This window comes from Ammospiza nelsoni, chromosome 1, assembly GCF_027579445.1.
Source record: "Ammospiza nelsoni isolate bAmmNel1 chromosome 1, bAmmNel1.pri, whole genome shotgun sequence".
NCBI lineage: Eukaryota > Metazoa > Chordata > Aves > Passeriformes > Passerellidae > Ammospiza > Ammospiza nelsoni.
The window spans coordinates 71,907,971-71,935,947 of NC_080633.1; the positions used below are offsets into that span (position 1 = coordinate 71,907,971).

General features: G+C 39.8%; 1 protein-coding gene across 7 annotated transcripts in view; it reads left to right on the plus strand.

Moving 5' to 3' along the window:
* The window catches only part of PIGN (phosphatidylinositol glycan anchor biosynthesis class N), a 91,113-nt gene extending 64,458 nt beyond the window's left edge, over positions 1 to 26,655 (plus strand). For 4 of the 7 annotated variants that reach the window (XM_059470582.1, XM_059470537.1, XM_059470555.1 and 1 more), the window contains 10 exons: positions 482 to 590; positions 4,112 to 4,214; positions 6,531 to 6,633; positions 8,752 to 8,838; positions 11,511 to 11,566; positions 12,046 to 12,121; positions 13,413 to 13,486; positions 16,318 to 16,360; positions 17,950 to 18,002; positions 26,328 to 26,655. In XM_059470582.1, the coding sequence (XP_059326565.1) occupies positions 482 to 590; positions 4,112 to 4,214; positions 6,531 to 6,633; positions 8,752 to 8,838; positions 11,511 to 11,566; positions 12,046 to 12,121; positions 13,413 to 13,486; positions 16,318 to 16,360; positions 17,950 to 18,002; positions 26,328 to 26,451 (828 nt within the window). In that variant the 3' untranslated portion in view covers positions 26,452 to 26,655. Of the gene's footprint in view, positions 1 to 481; positions 591 to 4,111; positions 4,215 to 6,530; positions 6,634 to 7,481; positions 7,585 to 8,751; positions 8,981 to 9,486; positions 9,572 to 10,516; positions 10,921 to 11,510; positions 11,567 to 12,045; positions 12,122 to 13,412; positions 13,487 to 16,317; positions 16,361 to 17,949; positions 18,003 to 26,327 lie in introns of those variants that run through there. The other 3 variants (XR_009418309.1, XR_009418308.1, XM_059470573.1) reach the window with 3 other exon arrangements.
* Positions 26,656 to 27,977: the final 1,322 nt, after the last annotated feature.

Genomic DNA, 27,977 nt, shown 5'->3' on the forward strand with positions numbered 1-27,977 from the left:
CTAAGTTGTTCTGCTGCTGCTTCACTTCTTCCAGGAACCTTCCCCTTCTCCCTGTACCTGATTCTGCAGCAAAGCCAAAGGCTCTGCTTGTTCTTTGTGGCTGCTGTTTGAGGACAGGTGCCCCTTGAAGGACTGGGGGCATGTGTTTTCTGTGGTTTGCAGGAGTGTTTAAATAATTACTGTTGACAAGGAGCAGAGCATATCAAATCAGTGGTCCAGGTCACTTGTGGATACTATTCTAAAATAGCACAAATAAATAACAAAAATGCTAATAAAAAGTAATCTAGATGGAAGTTTTAAAAAGCCAGTAATTGTAGGTTATATCAAGTTATACATTTCAACACTGTCTTTGACTTCCTGTTCTTATGGTGATTCAAATGAGGTGTTTATGCAACTCTAAAGCATACCTACATATTTAGGATGGAATGGCAGAGATCCGTACATTAATTTTGTGTTTCTTTGCCCGATTTCTTCTTTCTAGATGTTCAGTGTTGCACTTTCGACATATGTTGTGGGCAGTACCCATAACAGCCTTAAGATCAAACAGGGATTACCTGTAATGAATCAAATTATTAGCTGGATGACACTAGGTAAGAAAATCTTCCCTCTCAAACTTCTATGCTGGCAGTTTGTGGAGTCTGGGACTGGGTGGGGGATGATGTCACTTTTTCATTAATGACTTCTTTTCCTTTATCTGATTGCTGGTAGTTCTTCTGTATGTTTCCTTTCCTAAGTGAGTTATTTTGAGATATGTGTTAGTCTTCTAAAATATTATTCCTTTGTAAGTTTGTGATAAAATGCAAATACCTTTGATTTACAAATAGCTTTATATTTTGAGTGTTCTGAGTATTTTGAAGACCTCTTTTAGGGATATAATGGTATAAATTCCTTTTTGTTTCACTTGGTGATGGATATGGGTGATCTGAGATGTTCTGCCATCAATCCAGTTGAACACAGGGAAATGACCAAAGGTTGTTGCTGTAATTCAATGTAAACTTGAAGCTGCAGCAGATGGCAGTGACTCATGTGGAAGTAATTTTGAGAGCTGCTTTGCAAAATACCTGTGAAATAATGATGATAGTGTATTTTTGGTATCTGATAGTATCTAATTATTAAAGAAAAGAACAATTTGTAAGTCTATGAATTTTTCACCACTCAAAAATCTTAGTGTTATTAAACAGCAAATGGAATTGTTACTGGACTTCTGGAATACAGTGAAGCAATACCTTCCATATTTCAGTTATAAAGTAATTTCTGTAGGGCTCCATTAGAAAATGTTGAGCATTGTTTATCCCTGAGTGATCTGAAATGTGGGATTTGTTTTAGAGTTAAACATATCCCATATAAAGTTGGATAGCAGCTTTTTGCTACAACTCAAGATTAGGAAATTAAACACAGCTCAATGAAAGAACTGTGGCCCATGCTACCTACTTGCTCATTGTCTTGTACATTCCTGTACTGGTGGCATTGTTTTAACTTAAGCAGATCATGTCAGTTTTAGCAATCCTGCTTCTGTTTGAGCAAATAGATTCAAGATTAAGTTCAGTGATTGTGATCAGTGTGTGTGAGCAGTGCTTTCTTAGTAATGCATTTTTCTTAGGAGCTTTTTCCTTTCCATCATGCTCTCCTAACTCTTTGTAGCTTGCTAAAACTAAATGGGGATCTCTGTGTGGATGAATTTCTCACAGTTGTAAAGTCAATGAAATCGATGAAGTCCTGCTTGGCTTACTGGAGCAGGAGTTGAGTGTAAAGGTTATATTTCTCTCCTGTGTAAGGATGAAAGAGAAACATTTTTCATCTAAGAGATGATTCAGGCAGTCAAAGAGGTTTAGAGTTATGAGGAAAAAGTATATTAGAAATTCTCTTTGTTGTGGGTGATGATAAAAATAAAGCTAAGGGTGAAGTAAACTGTAGGTACTCAAAATATCTACTTGCTGCCACCATAGTATTGAATATTTTAGCAAAGTCTTTCAGACTGGAAGTAATCATTCTAAGTGAATATGATATACAAGATAGGAGCTTTGTGTACTTGCTGAAATTGCTTTCCATAATTAAACACAGAAATAAGCAGGTAAAACACTAAGGAGTCCAACATGCCCTCAATAGTCCTGTTGGAGAGAAATGACTTGTCATTACTATACCCACAACTAGCACCTGCCTTGTTGCCAGGGTGTACCACAAATGGGATACCATAAGAATTAAAGTACCAAACTCTACTGTAGTTTTTCCAAGGTTGGTGGGATTACAGGTGGTCCAACTCCTCTTTGTCCTTTTGCGTAGTTGTGGAGGAATGGCACTGTTACTGAACTCTTTTTGCATCTCTGTGTGTTTATACAACTAGAAACACACAGTTAACAGTATTTGTTCATAAGAATACTGTTTTATTATTGTGTCAGAATAATAGTCATACTTCAGAAGTTTTCTAGGGAATTTTCCCCCTTCTCAGCTGTTTATCTTGATTAATATGAAGCCTAACTCTTAAAATTTTAACTTTGACCTACTTTTTTTTTTTTTTTTTTTTTTTGAGAAAGAGTGGTGTTTGAGGAACCAGGCAAATGAATTAGTGATGGCTGGGTTCCTGCAGGCCTGTGTCCAAGTGGCTTTAGCTGTAATACTGTATGGTTCATACAGTGTACTTAACTGCAACCATAGAGGCAAAACCAGGGGGTGTAACATTAATTCAGGTGCTTCCCATGTTCTTCATAACCTTCTTAATATTAGCAGACATTTCTAAATGAATGTATATTATGTCTTAAAATTTTCATTTGTGGGAATTTAGCATAGCAACTTGCTAAATTTTGAGGAGATTGGTGTCACAACTGTGTGCAGGGGTCATATACAGAGGTTTGTGTAGGTCAGGCAGAAACCTACAGGTCTTTTGATGATTAATATCTGATATATTGCATCAGAGATGGAAGAGGAAGTCTAATAATCACCTACTAGCCACTCATCTGTTCTCATCTATGATAGCAGTCAGAGTGCTACACATCTGATATGTTCAGTATCATTCAGAGGCCAGTTGTCATGCTGAATTTTATTTCAAACTGTTCTGACTTTCAGTGAGGTCCCTGGAGTTCCTCCTTGAATTGGGCCTTTTTGGAGCCCCTTGAAATCACTTATTCTGTAATTGTAGCAGTGGCCAAGGCTGAAAGCTGGGAAATAAAACATACTGATCCACAGGAGTTAGAAACCTCCTCACTTCTTTGATTGATATGTTCTCTATAGGTACTAATGGATACAATGATGATAATCACAAGGGAGTACTTTCCATATCTTTTGTGTTCCTTGGAGTGATTATTAATTTTGACTTACAGTTGATGCAAGCTTTGAATGATTCAGTAATGTCAAGTTCCTATACTGCAATGAAGGATCACATTAATATTATTTGCCAGCATACTTTTTATAAACATGCAGTTTTAATATTAAAAAAAAACAGGTTTAAAGATTACATCACAGCAGTGCTTGTCCTTCTCCCTTTCCCTTCTTCAAGCACTGGCCATCTTTCCTGGTTTTTCTGCCTCTTTACTTACTTTTCCAGAAGCCCAGTTCCTAATCTAATTATAAAAGAGAGAAGGCCAGGTCAAATGGGGCTCTGAGCAATCTGGTCCTAGTGGAAGGTGTCCCTGCCCATGGCAGGGGGTTTGGAACTAGGTGATATTTAAGGTTCCTTCCAACCCATGCCTTCCTAGGGCTTTAATCCAGTGGAGCAGTGGCTTTGTCTCTGCAGTTTTTGAGCTGCCAGAGGTCCTCGGGGCCTTGGTAATTGGTTATCAGAGTAGTATTAAATAGTCAAGTTTGATTGGATTCGAGGGTAGTGCTTCTGCGTCATCTTAAAAACTTGTTAACATCAGTTCATGAGAAGTTATAAAGGCTGTGATGTGGAAAGACAGGGAATTAAAATGATACAGAACTGAAATTACTTTTGATGAATGTGAAACTTTCCAAACATTGTATTATCTTTAGCAAAAGTAACTTTTGAAAATAGAGGGTCATATATGATCTGTATTGAATTTCTGTACACAATATGTCAAGATTTGAGGAAAGTTGTCTTGTTACTGAGGATGAAACATTTTGCACATTGTGACTGATGGATCTCTTCTTATTATTGCAGTTTTTTCCCCAGTGTTGCTGCTACTGAGCCCCACGTTTCTCTTTGAGAGACTGTTCAGCATATTGCTCTCCCTGATGTCCACCTACCTGCTCCTCAGCACAGGGTACTTCATTCTTACTCTATTTCAGTTGGTTTTACTCATGAAAATCCAGGACTATATGTGAAACTGCTTCATCTCATGCACATTTCTGTTAAAGGTGTAACATGTGCTTCCAGCATTTATCTCCTTGTTTAGTTTGCTAAATAAAAATTCAGGGGAACTTTCATATTCTTCCTTGTATTATAAACACAGTTTGTTGACATTCCTTTCAACTAGACAAGGCAGTGGCTGGAAGGGTGCGTGTTCAAACAAAATTGCACCAAAATAAGAAAGTCTGGTTTAGTTTATGCCTTTTGTTGTTTTGATGTGTGCTTTTCTGCTCACAAACAAAAGGGAATAGCATCTCTCCCAGCTGCTCAGCACTACTGTCTAGTTATGGCTTAAATGATGTGTGCCAGGAAACAGGTAGTCCTAAAATGAGGGAAAATTGCATTCTGAGAGATTTTTGTGGAAGTAATTTTTTTTTCAAAGGCATGTTGTTTCCCATAAAGACTAGACCTTGCTTTTTTTGGATAAAAGTCAATTCCTCTGCTGTTTTAAATGAAGAAAACACTGTGTCAGCCAGCCCTTTCTTTTTTCTCAGACTTGGTAGCTCTTAAGAGCATAATTAATGGGGAGTATAGGAACTGTTCTTTCCGCCTCCCCTCCCACTTATCCTCTGGATTTAATTACACTGGAAAATTAAGTGGAATAAAGGCATTTATTCCAGCAGACATTTTGCAACAGCTGCCTCCTGTGGATACTCTCATTTTAGTTGAAGCATCTCCTATTTTTTTTTCTCCAGTCTTCTGCCTCCCCTTCCTCCCACTTCCCCATTAAGATTTTGATCCTAATGTTACTCCTGACTGCGCATACATTCTTACACTCAACCTTCTTAGCCTGTGCTGGCTACTGTATAAAGCAGGAATGTTGTTCTCTCTGCGGCTGGCAATCTCCCTCTTTGTATTTTGGCCCTGCACCAGGCCACGTAAATGCTGACAGCTCTCTGCTGCCTTCCTACAATGTCCAAATAGATGAAAAAATTTTGGAGCGGTTCTTAAAAGAGAAAACAAAACCCAAGGCACTGGTGCCAAAAGTGTCCAGTGTTTCTCTCCTCAGTCCACTCTTCTATCATGTACTGATAACCCAGCACATTGCCTGGGAAATTGCAGCACCTCTCTAGGGGGGTTAAGTGGAAACACTGAAGCCAGCCCAAGAGCATGGCTGCATGCAACCACTTGTCACCAACTCTGTCGAAGGCATTTCATCTGAAGGCAAGTGTACGCCATTATAAGGGCTGTAGTGTTTGTATTGCTGACAGCATAACTGTTTCATCTTCATGTTTAGCTGCTTGTGGTTCTGATAATTAAAGTGGAAATGTCTATTCAAATATTTTTGTTCCAGTTTGAAGTTGCTTTGTAGCCCAACAGTAACAATACCAAGATTGACTGCAGTGATTTCCTTGTTTTTTCAACAGATATTTGTCTAAGAAGGAAAAAATAAAAAGGGAAACATTTACAGTCTTGTCAGTATCGGTATTACAGTTTTATCCTGAAAGAAAAAAACCTGGGAGGTACCATGAAGTGCAACTGGAGAAACTAAATGTTATCCAATTTCAGTTTACACTCTTATGTTTTCTGGGGGTATTAATCTCTCACATAAATACATTCATAGTTTGGAATTTGAGTGCTGTAGGAGCCAGAAGTACCCAGAGATTGGGGGTGGAGCTAGAACAGCTTAGTGGCCATGGTGTGTGACTTGATGCTGCTGTTGTGAGGGATTGGAATACAGTGAAGAAAAGAGCATTTCACTGAAGTGAAATGTAGTGCTCCGTTTATTGTACAGATGTGTTTTTCCTTAGAACAAAACTGAGATCACCATAATGAGTTTGTGTGATAGGTCCTAAAGAGACACAGTCTCTAGCTGCTGTTGAAGTTGAACTGTAACCCCTCCATTCCAAGTGGCTCTCACTGAGAAATTTTCCCTTTTGCACAAAAGTAATGTCAAACACGTTTTTTCCTGTTTCTTTTAACTTTATTCCAGTTTTGTTATAATTAAAAAAGGCATTCATCCAACATTGTGGCAGCCATTGAACAAAAAAAAATGCAAAACATGACAAAGCTGAAGCAAACTGTTTCTTCTAATTTTGCCATTTAACTACTTTATGGCTTTAAAATTCAACCCACTGTGGGTATTTGGAAATGGGGAAAGAAGGGAGAGAATGCCACTAGGTTTTGGTATATTCTTTGTGTGAAGAAAAAAGCAAAGAAACATGTCAGCATTTGATGTTAATTAGTTGTCAGCAACTGCACTTACTATGATTATTACATTACTTTTCAGATATGAAGCTCTTTTTCCACTGGCACTGTTTGGTTTGATGTTTGTGTGGATAAATATGGAACAAGAAGCACTGCAGCACTATGGTCTTTCACTCAAACCAAAGGTAACAGCTCTTGACAGATATCAATGTAATTAACAGCTTTAGCTGGGCTTTTTTTCAGGATGTAATAAATATTCTGAGTGGTTTTCAGAAAGCAACACTTCATGTTTCTTTTCAGTTTGAAAGTCAGTATTAGCTGTATCATGAACTAGGAATATGACTTTTTAACTAAGATTTGTAATTCATGTTATGGAAGATATTGCACATCAGAGCCATTTCTAGAAATGCAGGAAGACAGTCTGACTTAGTAAGACACAGTGGTATGGTCTGTAGGCCACAGAGCTGTCTCTGTCAAGTGTAGCATAAGGTGCATGAAGTCTTCAGAGGAAGTACAATGTCACTGTACTTTTTTTGGTCTGATCACAGACTCAGGAGTGAGAGGCTGAAATTATTTGATTTCTGAAAAGACCTTAGGAGATATTAGCAATCTTAATTTGACTTTGTCCAAGGATGGAAACTTATTTCTGTTTAGACTGACAAGTAACCAGAAACCAACTTGGAACTAGCTCCTTCTCAGATTTGCCTGGAGGAGAAAAGGGAGTTTGTAATCAATGTAAATTCTTCACCTTAAAATTTAGTATATTGTCAACAATTTGCAAAGGCCATGCTGTTCACACTGCAACTTAGCTCTTAGGTTAGGTGTGGGGTTGAACCAACTGGGGCTGTGCCACTGTTTTGGTCAGATCCCAAGTGCCAGTTACAGTGGTTTGGGTCCTTGGAGCCAGTTGGGTGGGTGTGCACCACAGCTCTCCCTGGCTTCTCCCAGATGAGCCCTCCTGGCTACATGTGCGTGAGAGTGGCCAGAGTCACTTGAAGAGAGTGTTGGTACACATCTTTCCTTCCTTTTGCAGCTCATATTAATTAGGAAAAAGTTCTGGAGGTTGAAACCTGAGCCAAGACAGTCACCACCAAGACAGTCACCAGAGCGAACTTGACATTAGCTGTGATTTTGTGGTGTTCCTACAATGAAGACCGTTTTGAAATTTGACGGAGTAGGATTTACCAATTCAAGGCTAAAAAACAAAAATAAAACCAGGAATCATTTTCTATTTATGCTACCTTTACTTATGATAATTTGTGTGATTGTGTTTTGTAGCATCTTAAGCAACAGGGATGGAATCTGAATATCACAATTACAATTAGTGTGATGCCACAATTATGACTGAAGATGTTTAGCATCTGTGGGATGTATTTTTTCTTCCACTATAAAACCCACTCTAACTTTTGTATCTTGTTACAAGGCATCTATGATGCTTGCCTGTCTGCTGTTAGTCTGGTGTTATTGTAAAATAAAATTCTATTAAAGTTGTATTAAACAGTGGTGAACACTTTACTAATCAAATGCAAATGAAAAGAACATAGGTAGGCTGTAATTATGTTTTAAGTTGTCACTCACTGTTTGTCAACATTTACTTAAACCTTGTGGTTTCAGGTGAAAGGAACAATAATGCTTACCCCAGAAGATATCATCCCTAGAATGCCTGTTAATATATGCTGCAAAGTAAATCTTGTATTAGAGAATGCAGCTCAATTCTCTGATGAGAGATTATTTTAAATTAAAATGTTATCAGTCTTGAATGTCTATTACTTGATTTTTTTTTCCCAATGTAAAGGAGTTCACTGACCTCTTAAATTCCATGAAGATAATTCCTCTTCAAGTCAAGTGATATTGTGCTGAGGACTGAGTAAAGGAGATGGAGAGTATTTAACTATTTTCACTCACAAAATAAGTCAAATAAGGATACTTGCAGTCTTTTATTTCTGAGGATCTTTATCCATATGCTCATGTGAGCAGTGGAAGTGTATGTGTGTAGGAGGAATATTTCTGATGAAAAAAGATGGTTATAAGTCTAAGGCACAGAAGTTCATTTTTAGTGTAGATAACAGTGGAAGCTTCACTGTTCATTTGATCATCTCACTTGTACAGTCTTTCTGGCAGATTCATTAATTCATTAAAGTATAATGAAAACATGGGAAATGTTTGCAGTCCTTATTATAATACTCTAATAACAGGCAATAGGGAAGTAGGTTTCTTTCTCATTCATTTCAGTAAAAATACAGTGGCTCTGTCAAAGTCCATTAGTTCATATTTGGTGTTGATTCCTTCTGCTGTCTTTCCAGCTTGCTGTTTTCAACTTCACCTGTACAATGGATATAACTCAGTTCCGACAGCTCCACCTGGATGATGTCCGGAGGTCCTTCTTCTTTGTATCCTTTGGTTGGTTGCTGCACTCCAGGGCAAAAAAGGGGTTTGTTTCAAAAGGACCTGCAGTCAAAATTTGTAGCCTGGCACTCACTGAGAACAGGAGCTGGTAAAGATGATTTGACTCATATCACACAAAAGGCGATGGTATGTACATTATGCATTTTATCAAGTAGTTAAAAATGCAGATTTAGAATCTGGCTCTTTGCCCACTTATGGCCATTGCAGCTAGGTAAATTTTCTTCTGAGGAGTTCTGTTTTCAATTTGGTTTTGTTTGACTTCATTTTGGCTGGAGGGAATTTGCTCACCTTCACAAATCAGTTGAAATAGGTGATATTAAAGTTATTCTCATTTTTAGAGTGTGGCAGTGTGTTAGGAAGCAGATGTTAGGTAGCAGGCAGATGAAGCAAGAAGGAAAGTTCCTGCAGGCTCATAGTGAAATATGTTCCCAGAATCTGGCCTAGAATTATTTATATCTTAAGTGATTTCTACTGTTAGAAATTATATGGTATTAGGAGGGAAGAGCTGTTTGTTCACTAACATAGCAGTTAGTTTGTGTTCCTGTAACTGCTACTGCAGCTGATTATTTTTTGTAATATTGTACGTTGATAACATTGTCATTTTTCTCTTTCATTGTGGGACTGCAATTAAGTGAGAGCTATTTGGTAGCAAGGAATATGGATGCGCAAACGGGAGAGAAAGTGAGCCAGTCTAGAACACAGAGGGGTTTCATGCAGGTGAGTTACTGTATCTGGGGAGGAAGTTGTCTCAGTACTGGTTCCTACAAAAATAGCCTTTATAGTTGGTCAGATAACCAAATCTGAGAGGGTGGGTCACAGTCACAGAGCCCACACTTTTGGAATTTGAAACTATGTTGTTGGACATTAGGAACCTGCAGCAGAGAAAGTGTAATAGATACCACTTTAAGAAGGCAGATTAATGCTAAGAGAGAAGGCAAAATTATTTGCTAGGTGTTTGATGTTTGTCTTTGCTTTAGTCTACCTAAAAAGAGCTGAGACCTTGCCATTAATGCATCAATTTCATTTGCTATTTTAACAAAAAATATGCTAACTTCAGTAAAACTACTGCTGTCAGTTGCTAAATACTAGTAAAAATAAATCAACTAATCCAACTGTATTTTTTAAAGCTCCAGCATAGTACATCTTTAACACTGGAATGTAGCTATGCTGGTTTTGGCTAGAGTTAATTTTCTTCATGGTAGCTCGTGTGAGGCTATGTTTTGCATTTGTGATGACAGCAGTGTTGATAATTCAGTGCTTGCACAGAGTCCAGGCCTTTTCTGCTCTTCACACTGCCCCACAAGTGAGCACTTCTTTAAAACACTTAAATGTGTTTTGCTCAGCTCCTGAAAAAATAACTAATTTTCAGATCTCCTTTGTCTGCTCAAAACATGTCTTTTTTTTAAGTTTAGATGCTGTGTAATGTTTAGAAATAGTGGTGGTATTAGAGGAAGAACTTTTTCTGCTAGAGCAGTCATACTGCAGCTACAATCCTGTGAACTGTGTGCCTTAAGGTTGTCCCAAGGCTCCTGTATCAGGCCCAGTAGCTGCCATCTGCTGAGAAATCAATCTGATCTTTGAGGAAAAGATTCAGATTGCTCATGCTTAGCATTTTGATTAGACCTATGTGTTACTAGTTTTTTCTTGTTTGTTTTATTGCAGACCTGCTCTTATAAATCTCAACCGGCAGGCTGTTAGACTGCCGTGTTACTAAAGTTGAAATTGTGATACTCTTGGGAAGCCTGATTTCTTCAGTTATGCTGACCTAATCCTTCCAAAATATTGCATGCAGAATCCCAACTATTCTGCTGAACAGTTGGTAACAAATTGTTTATGGAGAGACTTAAATGATCCAGTGCAGAAGCTATAACAGGAGCAAAAGGACCAGAGGGAGCTCTGGCAACAGCAGCCCATCCTCACTGACTTATGACCCTCTGCCTCATGCAGAATAAGTTAAAAACTGTTCTTCACCTGAAGTCATGTGAGCTATAACGGGCTCCAGTGAGCTCAGGAGCAAGAAAAATACCTTTCATGGGCTCATGTAGTAGCAAGTGTTGTATCTAGATGAAAAAGGTAAGGTTTATCAAAAACCTTCTAGCTGTACAGAGACTGCTGGAGTCATCCTCCCTCAAGTGAGGAAGAAAATGAGTCCCATATTGCCATGGGTAGGCTCAGCATAATCTTTGGACAAAAAAAAAAATCTCTAGTAAGGATAGCATAGGAACTTCTGGCCTTTTTTAAGAGCCATGATCAGTTCCTCAATAAAGCTATCTCTTTTGGTGTGCAGAACACATGCCTGTGCCATTACTTTCTGTAAAAGCACGTGTTTGAATGCATTGCTGGGTTTCTGGTCCAGGGGTATTCCTATCTTGCTAGGCAGAGACCCAAAAAGCCAGCTGCAGCTTTCTTACAAGGGCCTCAAGACAGGCTCTAAAACCTTACCCTAGGCAGTGTGTGTTTTAAAATTGGTATAGATGTGTGTGAAATCTAGGGTAGAGCTAGAAAATACTCTGGATTTCTTAATGTGCTGTAAAACCTGTAGCAGTGGATCAGCTTCTTGTAGTTTCATGATAGATTTTGAAAGTAAATTGGAATGAAGGAGGAGAAATGTGGGTTTTATTTTCTTATTTAGTGTATTTTCCTTAAATACATCTAGGTTTTCTTCATAGTGACAGCCTTTTTTGGCACTGGAAACATAGCTTCTATTAACAGGTAAATTTTATTCATTTATTTGAGACACAGAGTACAAAAAATTCTTCCTGCAGTTGACATACTAAATGTAAATTTAGTTAACAAAATCAGGGCAGCAGAATCAAAGTAGTAATCAGTGGAGAGATAACAATTTATTTTGTTTCTGCTCTCTGTAATATCTGCCCTAAGAGCCTGAGCTTGTTGGTTGTGAGGCTGTCTCAATTCCGTTAGATGTTATCAGGATGAGCAGGGAGAGCTTGGTTGCCCACCAACAGCATGGCACCTTGAAAAACACAATCAGAGAGAAATTGTAGGGAAAGACAGGTGAGGTTGGCAGTCCCTGCTGATTTAATATTTCATCAAGAGAAGATAAAATTGGAAGCCTTGTTTAAAAATGTATATACAACCCAGTGTGTTACAGGGTAATTAAAGACTGAGGGTTTTTTAAAATGGAAAACGCCATTTCAAAGATATCTAATGTCTTTTTCATGTTTCTCTAGTTTTGATCCTGCTTCTGTCTATTGTTTCTTGACTGTGTTCAGTCCCTTCATGATGGGAGGCTTGCTTTTACTGAAGGTTAGTAATCTTAGCTTGGTGAGATTTTCTCAGAAAACTGTGGAATAAATAACGTATCACATACATGGTTGTTACTTTGCAATTCACAAAAGAACATATGTATATATATTTGAGCTTCATTAGGCTTCTTAACTGTGTGTGAAGCTTTCAGTCTTTGTAGTGTTTCTAGAGAGATAATTTTGTTTCCCAAAAGAGAAGCTGAAGTGCGGGGAAGTGTAATTTAACAGCATTAGGTCAGTTTATTTTATTAAGATGGAAATTTCAAATGTTGAAAGTACTTTAATGATTTTTAAAGTTTTAAGCTTTTCCTGTAGTATAATTTCAGCAGAAATGTTGAGGATATATATATATATATATATATATATATAATTAGCTCTATCTATATTACATTAAATAGAGGTATTGAATGTTCTACTGATTAGGTTATCATTTTACACTGGCCATTATTTTCTGTCTTTAATAGTCTGTCAGAGATTGGATTGCACTTCTGGTTTGCAGGCAAGGTGTGGTAGCTCTTTTCTAGTATTTGAGTAAAGGATCTGCCAGAGGGGGTGAAGTGGGACACTGAATCTATTTGTTATTACCAAAATAAGCAGTATTTTTTACCACTGTTTTTCTGCTGCTTCTGTCCCAGAGGAAGCAGCCTGAAGTTACAGAAACACTGCATGTTGTCCTACAGGACACAGATCCATAGTGCAAACCTTCTGGATGCCAGTAGTCAGGTTTTATACACTGCTAACATAAGGATTGCAAATCAGCTTTGGAAAGAGCAAAAGGCAGCATTCCTGTTTTCTAGTTTTTGTTCTTAATTTACTGAACCATTTACATTTGCATGAGTTGGCTCTGGAGGGGCAGTGTGACCCTTGCCTTATTGAAAGCCTTCTGCATTCAGACTTTTTTTTGGTGATGAGATTGTCCTTTACACTTGAAACTCTGCAGCCTGTCATGTGAGATGCTGGATCTGAATAGTTCCGTCTTCTAGACTTGTTGAAGTATTTATCACTAGTGCTAAAATGGATAAATGAAGTGAGGATATGCTTTAATTATAGTTTTTTATATTACCTCGTGGCTTATTTCATGGCAGTCCAGCTATGACCAGGGAAGGGGGTTTTTATTAATTAACTGAAAACGTTTCCGGCAAAATTATTTTCTACCCTGTCTAGCCAATATTTTATTTTGTAACATGCCCATTCTGTGATGGTTTTAAAAACAGGAAAATATTTTCACAACCTGCCCAGGTTCTTTTTGTAAATATGACTATAAGCCAAAATGTGGCTTGTGTTTTGAACAGGTTGCAATCCCGTTTGTTCTGGTATCATGTGCTTTCGAAGCTGTTCAAGTCACAACACAGCTGTCTTCTAAGAGGTACATTGCATGCTGTATTTCTGCATTAGTAAGGGTTTCAGATCTATTTTGGAGGAATTCACAATTTTCAAGTCTCAATGCTAATAAAAAAAAAACCCTCTTAGATCTCATTGTTGCTTTTATTTCTTACTGGGCTTTGGGGTTTTGTTCAGTGATTTCTGCAAGTTCAGGGTTTTTTCCTTAGTGATAAATGAGTATAAATTTAAGTGTTGGCCTTGTCTGAAACAATCAGATATTAAATATTCTTTGTTGACAATACACAGAAAGACCCTTTTTCCTCCATAATGTTAACAATGAGCAGAATTTAAAGTCTGATTTTTACCTTATACTGCGTCTTTGCCTATCGGGTAGTATTTTTTAAGTAGCCCATTTATAATGTAACCAATTTATAACTTTGTGGCACTGACCTCACCAGCAATAGCATTAAAAAAAGGCACTGGATGTCCTTGCACTGCAGTTCAGTGCTTCCCAGATGTGTTCAGTATTACATATTATTTTGCAGTAGGAGCAGATGGCTGCCAGTCCTTTCCCTATCTCTAAGGACTTTTCAGAGTATGGGTGCCCTGCCTCAGGGAGTGCTGTATCCAGACTTGAAACGTGTTTTCCCATCTCAAGACTTTTATTTTGTCAGCCCTGCTCACCCCATTCAGCAGACCCAGTGCACATGACTGAATCCTCAACTCATTGTGTGATATTATGGATGGTGCTGAGATGGAGGAGATCCCTGTCAGCCATGTGGTTTTGTCACTGTGGAGTGTTGTGTGGGTCGACCAAAAGTCCTGCTTGTGTGTGGCAGGAGGGCTTCAGGAACTTTCTCCTGCGCATTGCTCAGCTGAGCCTGAGGAAGCTGCCCTCACTTGCTGTGATGCCCTCTGCTTTTCTATTTGCTTTCCTCCTGCCTGACCCTGCCTGTTGTCTCCTTGTACAACACCACTCACTACCAAAGAGAGGTGGGGCAGCCCAAAATCTGACTCCCTGTTGGAGTGGCAGCACGACACTCCCCACCCCTTTCACCTGCTCTGCTGTAGCTGTGTGCACATCCTGCCTGCGTAATCCTTGGACCCCCAAGGAAGGGCATTCATCCTCATCCCTAAGGCTTGTTCAAGGACAGGACTGCCCTGGGGACCTGGGGTTGCTCAGATGACCAGCTAGTGGTTTCCATTTCTAGGGCTCAAGCATCATAAAGGTCAGCATTTCCTAATTTGTGACTGCTTCCCTTGGCAGCACTGGTGATATTGCAAACTTTTATGGAATGTGCATCTGAGTGTGTGAGAGGGGAAATGATACTGCCTTCATAAACCAGGGAACACTGTATTTCTGTGCCACTTCATGAGGCTGTGGCTGTAACTCTGTCTGGTGTTTGTGCCAGTTTCATTTAGCTGGGCTGGGGTAACAAATGCAGTGATAGTGCCATAGCATCCGCCTGGGAACAAGGCAGAAACCGCAAGGCACACCCGGGATCCCCGGAGAGGTTGTGCTCTGATTGTCAGCGCATCCTGAAGTCTGTGCTGCACTCCTTACTGCTGTTGCTGCCCCTGCTAGATAAATTAAACCATCACTGGGAACAATCTTGTCTTTGCAGTGCATAAAGATGCCCTGAAATTAGTCTTGTCCTTCTGTTGAGAAAGGCTTCCCGTAGTTCAGAAGGGCAAAAAGTGGATTTTTGTGATTTGGACAAATTGCTCCTAAAGTCCCTGATTACAGATTAAAGACTTTTTTTTTTCAGTGGGGAATATTCTGTCCCACTATGTTCTTGGAGCTTGCCTGTAAAAAATATCCCTCTAGCTGAGTGCCTCCTAAGCACTATTATTGCAACATCCTGTCTATCTGAGCCATGGGTTAACAGAGAGAAGCCTTTCCCTGTGTCTGAGATAGAGTTGGTTTGCTGCATCCTGATTTACTAATGAAGCACAACTGATGTAGGCAATATCAGCAAGTTCCTCATTTGGAGGCATTGAGTATGGGTATCTCCCCAGTACATGCTCATGCAATGCTGCAGCAGGACATTTTCCAAAAAAACATTTGTAATTTTATGATGGTAGTACAGATAAATTAGCTTTATTCTAGTTAAAGACTTTTGTTAATGGGTCAGCTGTTTGCAACATTACTTCAGTGTCATTAACTTAGAAACCAGTTTTAACCAGATACAGCAATTGCTTTCATGTAATTTAGGATTTACATAGTTTCAGGAAAAGATGATTAGGTTAATGGGGGGGAAAAAATAGCTCTGCCTCCTCCCTCCTGGTTCCTTTTACTAGAGTAAGCCTAACTTTCAGAAGTTAATTGCTACCTGTGAAGAGTCCCATGGTTTGGGAGCAGACCACCAAAATGCTGGGTGTTCCCAGAGTAGGTGATGGGATCCAGAGATTTGGAAGGGGGCAAGCAGCTCCTTTAGCAGCCTGTGACCCAACAGTGGTTGTCAGCAGAGTGGGACTGAACAGTTCAGGTACCTGCCAAGCAGCTTTGCTCACTCTTGAGTCCATCATGAAGCTCCTAAATCAGCTTTATTTGGTCCAACCAGCACACAGCTCTCTGCATCAAGAATGGGCCAGATGCTCTTTGCAAGATTCTTTTGTTCTCCAAAAAATCACTCAGGTTTCTCCATTGCAAAATCGAAACCCTATGAATGTGAAATTATAAATGCCACATCTCCTAGTAGTGTATTTTAATTGTTCCTAGTAGATTGAAATGTACCTGATTGTTTGAAAGGCAAATGCAAGAAATCATATCTTTATTTACTTTCTTTCTGTGAGTTTTAATAAGCTCTTTTAATAGCTGTGTCCATAAAGAAAGGTTGATGGTCTGACTTTGTTGGGTTTTTTTCTTTGCAGCCTTTTCCTCATTGTTCTTGTGATTTCAGACATTATGGCTTTGGTAAGTTGTTGCACATTCTCTTCAAATAAGATCAAGAAGCAGCGAGTTCTCCTAATTCCATCAAGAGAGATCTGAATTTGTTTCAGACTTCAAAGTTTTTCTAACTAGGGCAGAGAATTGGATTGAAATCCTAGCATAACTTAGAGATAAAACTCTTCCAATCACTGCTTTTCAAATTTCATGTAATTAATGCTTCTGAAGAAGTAATGTTCTCATAATAGTAAGAGACAAAGTGAAGTAATAAGTTAACATTTGGAGTTCCTCATGTGCTTTACGATCAAATTCCTTGGAAAAAATTAAACAAGAATATCTGTTTTAGCTGTGTTCAGGGTTTAATTAATTGTTCAGGAATTCCAAACCTGTTGCTCACCCCAGCTTCTCTTGAAAAAGAGAGGAAAAGGAGAAATGCTTTACCCACCAGCTCCATTACACTTGTCAGAATCCAGGAGATCAGCAACATCCAGACAGACACTTTGTGCCCTTTGTAGTAAGCTGTCAGGAAATGCTATCTTCAGAAAGCCTGCATCCACAAACCAAGCTAGCCAAAACAACCCAAAGCTGAACAATTCCCCAACACAGTTTTGGCAGGTTAAAAGTGTGTTTTTGTTGCCCACTCCAGCTGTCTTCAAATCAGCAAGCAGTGCCACTGGTAAATAGAAACCTTTTCAAATTGGCAGGTAGAGCTGGTGTTGTCACTTTATACATGCTGCTTTTGTTTTATCCCTTGGAGTAAGCATTCCTGATCTTATTTCTTAGTCAGTGTGATCTGTAAATATCACCTGATAGGAAAAACAGCAAGTAAAAACCAAATAATTGCTAATTTGTCTGTAGAGTGAGAAAAGGAGAAGGTGTGGCTGTGTTAAGTTTCAAATAAGTCTATGTGTCTAATCTGCTTTTGGGTAACTTCCACAGGAAAATAAATAGTATACCAACAAACCACATTCATAGCATTTAACTAATAAAATCAGTATAATTAAACCAAAAGAAGACTACAAGTTCTTACTGGTGTGTAGCAGGCCCCAGTATACCCAGGTCTTACATCTCATGTATTCTCCTGTTTTCAAGAAATGAGAAAGTAGCAGGCCAAAAAGAGAACATGTTTGTAGTCTTGAATCAATGGGACCACCAACTAGAATTAGGGGAATTCACTAATAGGGAAGTACTATCTTCTCCCAAAATTATTCCCACTTTACAGGTAGAGAACTGCCAGAGTTGCCCAAAGACATTTGTGTTGAAATTCCATGAAAACTTTTAGGCACTATGCATTATTTGGCATGTTGTTATCTCAAACAATGAGGTATCTTGGCTTTTCTTATTGAAAAACTTCTGCCATTTCTTTGGTTTCTGCAAGCCAAGCTAGACAGAACTTCATCCATCTCTTGATGTTTTTGTTTGATACCATGTTAAATCTATTTCTGGTTCCTAAACTATTCTTTACTGTGGTCCAATGATCATTCCTGGAAAGGTATGCATATTCTGTGTGAAGAATTAGAAATTTGGGGTAAGCAGCCTGAAAAAAATTTGGTTGAATTTTGTCTTTCAGATTGTGCATGTACTGATGTACTAATTGAAGTTGTTTTATTTTCTAGCATTTTTTCTTTTTGGTTAAAGATTATGGAAGCTGGCTGGATATTGGCACAAGGTACAGTACCTTTTTTGCTTCCATTGCGTTTTTAAACCTTCATGGGTTCATACTATTGTTTATCTACTCCTAATTCTTGTAATTTTTTCCAATTACTCTACTTAATCAAATGCTTTGGGGATGTTCCACATACATGAAACACATGTGCACACATACGTATACCTATCCCAAGCTAAAACTTGTGCCAGAGCAACACAGAGTAAGTAATAAATCCAGCATGGCAAGAAATACAGTTAGTAGGATCTATTTGAAGAGTAATTATACAAAACCTATTTTAATTAATGTTTTGCATTTTAATTGGTTGTAATCACTGTTAAAATAACAATTTATTGAAGTTGTTAATTACCTTGTTTCTAGTTAAGCCTCCATATACAGTTCACTGTGAAGTAGTGAACCTTGTGTAAATATGTTGGTGGCTACCAAGGCCCATGCACTTATCCTCCCCCTAGTTGGGGAATAGTTTAGCATTTACACATAGGAATCACAGCTAAAATGAGAGAATTTGTTTTGCATTATATTATGCAGTCATATTAACCTCAAATACAAAGAATACACATTTCATATTTACATTCCCTGAGTTGTGAAAATAGATAAAATACTGTAGTAAGCTTAGTAAGGGAGCGGGTTGTTTCTAATCCAGCCAATCTGGTCACTTGACACTGTTATTTAAACAGAAGCTGAATAGTGACCCATTGTTACTATTCTGTTTAGTCTACGTGTGCTCTGTGCTTTGCTTTTGTGAGCCCCTTTGTTCCCAGCAGTGTGTGCACACATGTTCTTTGGAGGTTCCTATTCCTGCTCACTGTTCCTTTCTGAGGTTCCTAGTGGGCAGAGGTACATCTAGATCAAACAGTGAAATGTCACTTCAGCATCCCACTTCCTTGCTATGGTCAGTTTATTGTAAGTCAGAGGGCTTCATCCTTTGGTTTGAATTCCTCTGCAGATTAGTAAGGATATTAAAGCCCTCAGAAAATTTCTGTTCTGTTGGGCAAGAAGTTTTTTGATTAGGGAGTTAGCAGCAAAAGTGTAAATTGTTACAAGTACCCAGAAGCTTCCTCTCTGATACACGGTCTTCATAGCTAGAGCTTTACAACAGTAATGCATTGCTGGATCTATTTCAGCTGGAAGGTTGCCTTATTCTGAAGAGTTTAGGAGAGCTCATTATGTACCACTAATTCTGCCTCTGTGTGTGTATGTTTTGATCACTGAAGAAAGCACTGAAAAAGGCCTCTGATAAAAGTAATTTGTGATTAATTTTTGACATGGAAATTCATGATGTTCAGGCAACCTCTGTCATTACTTCACTTTTGAGTGCTTGACTCTATCACCTATGTTATTTTATTGTAGTCTCTTTATATATGTCTTATATGTAGGTGTCTATATGCACATCAGAAAAATAAGGAGGTTGCTTAAGAAAGGAAGTGAAGCCATAGGTGTGGAGCTAAGTGGTCCTTCCTTTATCTAGCATGAGCACTATTTTGGCACCAGAACTTTCTCCTCTGAGCAGATTTCTAATGTGTGCTTCTCAGGCTTGGCAAAATTAGCAGGCAACAGCAGATATTTTTTTTTTGTTTGTTTGTTCCTGAAAGAGAAGATGAGCTTCAAGGGGTTTTGGGTAATTCCCAAAACCAGTGGGAGTGAGATACTAACATAGCTCTTTCCTGTCCTCCTGTTGCAAGTGCAGTGACAGCTCTGTGGCATTCTCATTGCAGTGTTGTCTGTTGCTGCTTTGACAGCAAGGTCCGAAAATATGCTGTCTTACAACAGGCAACATTTTCCATGTTGCCAAAGCTTTCCTGAGAATCGGACAAGTCATTAGGGACAGCTGCTGTCATATTTTTCTTTTTCTCTTGTCACACTGATAGGAAGTGTGTATGTGTGTGTCAGTGAAAATACCTGGATTTGTGTTATATTACTGGTTAGCACATCAGTGAAATCAGAGATAGAAAACCTGCAGCTTAATTGCCTGGTGGAGATTCATTCCTCTAAAGTCTCTCACAGCTCAGTGGTGTATGTGCCACATTTGTAAAGCTTTGATGTGTGTTTCCTTACTCATCCTGTTTAGTGGTGATGGGCTTTCCATGGGTTTTCTAACTACCATGTTCAAAAGTTCTCTGTGTTCTCTCTCTTACTAGGAATATGCAAGTTGAGTAGGAGACTCATGAGGCAATATTTGGTTTTTCCAACAGCCAAGTTTCATATAGATGAGCTGGCTTTAAATCCCTTGCAATAAAAAGACCTTCACTGCTTTTTCACCTTGATGTTTTCTTTCCTAGTGGATCTTATTGTTTGGAAGTAAGGTTTGTTTACTGAACTGACATTTTCTATTCTTAAAAATTTCACCCCTAACTCCTGGCTTTTTGCATCCTATTCTGCTATGCCTTAACCATATGACATGACATTTTACCATGCCTCACATTTGCCTTAACAATACGATGTCTTTATTCTCCCAGTGGAATTCACCAGGTCACATAAGTGTTGTCTTTGAATGGAAGCAGATTTCTACCTCTTCCATTCTTCCAGTTCATTAATGAAATGCTGAGCAACAACAGATCAACATATAGTCTGGTATTACCACATTCAGCAAATTATCAATGCACCACTGATTCCTTCCTCTCAGTAAATTATCAATTACCATAAATATTTATGGCTTCTTAGAAATTTTTAAAGCCCCTTTTCTTAATGGTGATGCCAAAATCAATGTAAGCTTGTCTTTCAGAGAGTGCTTTTCATTGTTTTGGTATAATAATGGGATAATAGTCTTGCAGGGAATGCAGGACTCAAAGCACCAGCTTAAATAAACTTCTGAGGTGTGCTTCACTTTGCCCTCTACCTATATACCTTGAGGTAACCTGAATTATATCATATGACCCAGAAGAACACACCACTAAATTTCTTAAAAATAATAATGTAATTTTCCTAGTGTTTTTGATGTATTAGTGTGATCATGAGTGGTTTGTTCTGACAGGTCCTTTTATTTTTGAATAAGAACCAAATGGAATAGCTAGCTTTTCAGCTTCTGTGTCACTACAATAATTTCTCTGCAGCTTAAAAGGTGTTTATCTATCTCTGTCTGTAGATTTCCAGAAAGAGAGAGAAATAGCCTTTAAAGCCTACTATATCTTTACAGTACATGCACTTTGTAAATAGTTGTATAACCTGATAGTAAAGATAAACCTTAAAGGTTCTTTATATGGCTATTATATAGCTCTATACAGACACATACTGTACTATTCCTTCTCTTTATAGCTGCTGGAAGATAAAGATATGATCTTAACTGCTCTTCTGCAGTTTCAAAGGTCAGGGGACATAAATAAAGCACAAAACTGGGGGTTTTTAGGTTTTAGGAATAATGGAGTCAATTTTGGGGTTGGGGTGCTGGGGCTTCTTGGTTGAACTGTTACAACAAGAGTTCTGTGATTTGTTTTTGGTGAAACTGAGGAGAGAGGCTGTGACATCCTGGCTGGAAAAGCAAGAAATTTAAAATTCAGGATATAAATCTGGGGTCTCAGTGTGTGCTTGGAAACAGTTCAAAGAGCACGTCACAAAGAAATAATGTCTCTGGATACTTCTGGAGAGTGCTTGTCCAAGTCTTTGCACAAGTTCTTTTTGTTTTACTTATTTTGTTCCTAGCTGTTTTAATTGCTATGGTGACTTACTCCATCTTCTTGTCTTTCCAGCGTCTAATCAGGTCTGTCATCTTAGGAATTAGCCTGTCTTGGGAGAAAGCCAAGTTTCGGCGCAAGATTGATTCCCACCGCTTATCCCCCTGATTTATTTTATATCTTAGATTCTTCTTGTCTTCCTTTTTTCTCACCAATATACACTGTCACAAAGCCAGGAGGTGGTAGTACCTCATATGTTCTCCTTGTGGTTCCTTGCCACTGAAACAGGTGTCTTGCTCCCTGATAAAAAATATTCCTACCACCAGCTTTGCCTGTTGACATTGATCCCTACATGGTCACTCACCTTTCCATTGAACAGTGCCACCTTACCATAGATCATCCATGATCCCCCACACCTGCTACCTCTGCCATCTCATCCTTTTTAAGCATTGCCCCACTGTGCCCCATTATGCTCTTCTCTTGTACCTGTTTAATGGCTCTTCTTCCTCCACATGGATCTAATTTGCCTGGAGCCTAGAATCTCACTCCTCATTAGCTCAGGTTTGACTTCTGATGCAGAAAGCTTGTTTTGAGAATTACCTCCTTCACTGTAACTACATGTCCAGTCAAGGGTATAGGTTCTGAATTGTGTAGGGATCAAGAATTGACACTGCTTTTGTGGCTTATACCTGTAAGAGTCTGGTTTTCTTTGTTTACATACAGCATTACCCCAGCCTAAGAAGTAATTTACCAGGCAGAGCTGCCCACAGACAGTGCAGTGCCAGTTGCTGAGAGACACAGAGATGCTGGCTCTTTGTAATTACATGACAAGCAGATTTGTTTTTATTGTGCTCTATGGCATTATATATTCTTTATATAATAAAGAATATATAGTCTTTATTATATAAAGGATATATATTTTAATGTCTGATATTTTATTAAAGGAGCATAACTATGCAGACCTGTGCAGTATAGCAAGGGAGAAGTGTGTGCAACACTCTCTTCTCTAGAAAAGTATGGAGGATCCAGTCCCTCAGCTGACAGGTGGCTCAGGAGAGTTTGAAGAGACATTTTTGCTTTGAGAAAGCCCTTCCCTGTGCTCCCCCAAATCCTGATCACATCTGAAAGAGCTCCTTTTGGAGGGTGCACAGAGTTTGAAGAGACCTTTTTGCTTTGAGAAAGCCCTTCCCTGTGCTCCCCCAAATCCTGATCACATCTGAAAGAGCTCCTTTTGGAGGGTGCACAGGAACTCAGATGCCGGTCTGAGGACCATGCATGGTTTGTGATGGTCTTGGGGTATCTATGGGAATAAAGGCAGGATCTTCACTTGGCTTGTGATTTTCAGATTTCGCATTCACACTTTCTTTGAAAGTTACAAGGAAAGTGGTGTTTGCTTGCTTACATGAAAAACTAGAATTCTGGTGCCAGGTAAGAAGGAAAGCTGAGGTGTTACAAGTAAGGCAGGAGACACTGTGTCCAGCTGTTAACCAGAGTGGCTGTTCCCTTAGGAGTCAGCAACCTTATCTACCTGTGGTGAATGTACTGTCCCCAAGGCCACATTATGCCATGAAGATAACTGCAACAAGAGTTTGAGTTTCATCTGTCAATGTGTCCTTTCCCATGGAGAGCTGAAACCAAAGTTGCAACACACCCAGGTGATCTTTCAAGGGCAGCTCTTGAGGGAGTTGATCTTTGTTGTTGTAAATGTGCTGTGAACAATGAAGTCCAAAGTGCACTGCCGAGGTGACATAAGGCTTTGTGCCTGACTTCATGTTCCCTGTATCCCTTCTTACACCTTCCCCACAGAAACAGGACAGGAGCTTGGCTCTTGTAGACACGCTGCTCTGCCACTCATTGAGGTCTGAGCCCTTTTATGATGGTGGATTTTTCTAATTGATTTATTAAAACTAATCATTTGAGTAAGGCATTTGTGAGGTGTTTTAGTCAGACTTAACTGAAACAGAAAAATCTTACAGCATACATCAAGTCTGTTTTCATGTTGTCCATGTTTGGTCCTTTGGTCGCTGGCGCCCTGGCTGTGGAAGAACTTTTTTGATTACTTTTATTCTTTCACACTGGTTAGCAGCCCAGCTTTGTGGAGAGATGGTGCTTCTCCACTTCACAAGTCTAAATTGTGTAGAGCCAGAGTTGTCACAGTCTCAGGGTTGTGAGGATTGATAGTGTCGGCATTATGAGCTTTACTGCTCTTCTGTGGCTAAACTCTCAAACTGAATGAGTCCTCTGGCAGAAATTCTGGGTCATTAAGCCAGCAAGCATTCCTTGCAATCCTTTTTTGTGACTAAACTCAAGACTTCATCCAGTCTGAAGTTACTCTGTTTGTCCTAAAGAGCCATCTACTTTGGGATAATAGGTATGGGTGCATCAGGAGGTATGGGTACCTCTTATGTCAGAGTGCTAGTTTCTTCAGTAATCCCAAGCAAAACCAAAGTTACACTGGATGCATAATGGACATGGGTGCAGCAGTGTTTCCTCTGCAGCTCTAACCTGAAATGTCACTGGTTTTGGAAGATTTCTGGTTTCTGAATGACTAGTGGTTTACATTAACAGTACCCAATTCAGATCTTACAGAATCACACAATGGTTGAGGTGGGAAGGGACCACTGGAGGTCACCCAGTCCAACCTCCCCGGTCAAGTGGGGTACCCCAGAACACATAACTCAGGATTGTGCCCAGATGGCTGTTCTCCAGGGAAGGAGACTCCACAGCCTCTCTGGGCAACCTGTTCTGGTGCTCAGTCACTTGCACAGTAAAGAAGTTCTTCCTCATGTTGAGGTGGAACTGCCTGTATTCCAGTTTGTGCCCATGGCCTCTTGTTCTGTTCCTTGGGACCACCAAGAAGAGCCTGCATCCATCTTCCTGATACCCTCCCTTCAGATACTCCTCAATACTAGACATTGAGGAGGTCCCTTCTCACCTGTTTCTGTTCAAGACTGAACAGGCTCAGCTCTCTCAGCCTTCCCTTGTAAGAGAGATGCTCCAGTCTTAGTCCCTTGATCATCTTCTTAGCCCTCCCCTGGACCTGATCGAGGAGCTCCCTGTCTCTCTTGTACTGAGGAGCCCAGAACTGGACCCAGCTCTCCAGATGTGCCTCATCAGGGCTGAGCAGAGGGGCTGGGTCACCTCCCTTAACCTGCTGGCAACAATGCTCTTCTAATGTACCCCAGGATACCTTTGGCCTTCCTGGCCACAGGGATGCATTGCTGGCTCATGGACAGCTCATTGTCCACCAGGACACCCAGGTCTGTCTCCACAGAACTGCTTTCCAGCGGTCAGTCCCCTAGCTTGTCTTGGTACTTAGGGTTATTCTTCCCCAGGTGCAGGACCCTGCATGCATGCATCTGACATAAACATCTGAGTTGTCTTACTACCAAGGAATGTCTACCTGAAGGCAAGTTCTCTCTAGATTCTGTTATAGTTGACAGCAAATGTTGCCTGTTGACAGCCTTTGTTGAATCTCAGGTAGTCCTTTGCTGCCCATCTCTCCAACGTGTTGAGGTCCCTCTGAGGGGCTGCACAGCCCTCTGGGATATCAGCCACTCCTCCCAGCTTTGTGCCATCAGTGAACTTGCTGAGGAGGCACCTGCACATGTGGATGTCAAGTTTGACTGAATGGTCTGTAATCCAATTCTCCCACATGAAGGGAAAGTTTGCCTTCCTCCAGATTTCTCCCTGATCTCCTGGGTCAGGAGTTCTTGAGAGATAGCCTTGGCAGTGAAGACTGAATGCATTCAGTATCTCAGCCTTTTCTGCAGCCTCTGTTGCAAAGGTCACTGCTCCATTCAGTAGCAGACCCACATTTGCCAGAGTTTTCCTTGTGTTATTGGTGTCTTTGCCGAAGCCCTTCTTGTTATTCTCGACATCCTTAGCCAGATTTAATTCCAAATAGACCTTGAACCCATTGAACACTGAATGCTGAATGTCCTGGACTGAATCTTAGTCTGACCCTAAATAGCCCATCTGTAACACCAGTGAACCCTCAGGTGTAACAGAATTTGAGCAAGTGGAGAAGAAGCTCACTGCTTGTTAGACTTTTAATCATTAGTGGCTTTAGTGGCTTCAGGACATCCTAACCCAGAAGCTGCATTTTCATATTGTGTTTATTAGCCACTCTTGAACTCGTCTCTTTCATCTCTTTGCATGTGCACAGAATTCTACAGATTTTAGCAATGTTCTGGAAAAAAGTAGTGGGTTTTTTTTTTTTTTTTGTTTTTTTTTTTTTTTTCTTAAAGCTATTTGTCACTAGGACAGTGTTTTCTATAGAAAATTTCATTTCATCTAACATAAATATCTGAGTTGTCTTATTACCAAGGAATGTCTTCCTGATGGCAAGTTCTCTCTAGATTCTGTGTTATAGTTGACAGCAAATGAAAGTTTTGCAATTGTTTCACTCACATACACTGAATTATCCATTTGAATGAAAAGTACACCTGGTACTCTTACTCACTTGATGTATGCTCAGTTGTGTTTTCTGTTGTGCCCACCATTTTATTTTGTCAGAGACTTGGGTTTTTACATGACAGGACTGCTATTAATACTTGTCTTCTAAGAGCGGTGTACATGAAATTACATCCTAGGTGAACAATTAGGCCTACTTAAAATGGAAAAAATAGTCAGAGGGTTATTCATGTCAGAGGTTTTTTTCTTTACTCTGCAAATTTGTATTTTTCTCTCACTTTTTTTATCTGTCTCTTCCTTGCAGCATCAGCCACTATGTGCTGGTGATGTCACTGACCATATTTATGATGGTGATGAATGGACTGGCCCAGCTGTTAACCACACGGAGACTTGAACTTCCCAGAAGGAATAAGCACCATTCCATGTGATGGAGCATTCTCAGACTTCCTCTGAACCAACCTCCAGCTTTGGAATGTAAATAAGGGTTAATGGACTGGAGTGCCAAAATCCCATCCAGTGATCGAGTGCTGTGCTGATACAGATTAAATGCTGTCACAGACTGAAATTTGCATTTGAGGGTTACCATTGAGATACCAATGGGAATATGGGAATAAAAAAGCCTCTGATTATTCTTCAGGTGTACACATTTCTTGAACATGACAACAGCAACAAAATTATTTTTAAAATACATAGGCAGCTGTCATTTGGGTTGTGTTTTTTGGGGAGGTTTTTTTGTTTGGTGGTTGTTGTTGTTATAACTTGGCTGCCAGCTGTTTGTCTATACTCTCATTAGGAGTCTGAAAAATTCTAGCTTAGTTTCATGTCTTGCACCTCTCAGACTAAGTCATGAATGGGCAGATGGCTTGTTTGTATATACCTGATGTGGCACACACGTTGGAATATCTCTGAAACGGGCTGTGCTTTTTGCCAGCCCTGCCAGTGCCTGCGAGGATATCTTGAGGCAGGTTAAGGCTGGTGTGCTGTGAGGCTGTTGCTGTAAGACAAGGTCTTTCAGCTCATCCTGCTGTGAATTGCTGCTGCTGACTGGGCTCTTCTCCTGCCTCCTGTGCTTGGGCAGGCTGAGCAGGAAGACACTCAGGTATGACACTCATGATCCAAATGAAAAGGAACCTGGTTAAATAGCAGTCAGGTTCCCTGGGCCAGCTCATGACAGGGTGGGCAGGCAGGTTAGGGCTAGTTGTTTCCCTAGCAGCCCAGTTAGATCAGCATAAAGAGGTCATGGAACTGTAGCTAGAATTGCTGCTTTTCAGAAAGTGATGCCATGTGGAGGCTTTTTTTTTGTTTTCTTGTTTTTCTTTCCACTTGTGTTCTGCTCCATTACTGTAAGCATCAGTGATGGCTACACAATGAATCTAATGCAGATTCCTTGTGTACTGATTACAAGTGAGAAGCAAGGAAAAGAAAAAATGTTGTTCATTCTGGCCCATTCTATGATGGCATCACTAAAATTGTGCTGTGTAATATCCCTGTGTCACACTCCCAAGTGGCAGCCAGGCCTTTCTATCTGGGAGCTGATACATATGGTGCGTGATGCTGGCAGCCAAGGCTAGACATGCATCATGGGGGCTTCTCCAATGCTCTTTCCAGCCATCTGGCATTTGGCCATGGTCACATGTCCTTAAACACTCTGAAAACTAGTCATCCCTCTGCAGGAAGTTTGGCTGGGAAAAACCAGTTACAAACCTCCATCTGCTTCTTAGGTACTAGAAAAAAAATGGCATCACGGGCCTGCAGTCATCAGTGCAGCTTCAGCGTACCTTGTGAGAATATCTGAGTACTGTTAAGGGAGTAATTTTTTCCACTAGGTGGTGGTCCAGTGGTCTTATTGGGCATGTTGCCTCACAGCTGGCCTCAGTTACAGCAGATATTTTGCATTTGTCACAGGCTGTACCTGCAGACTGCACACCTAAAGGTGGACACGTGCGTGGTGCTG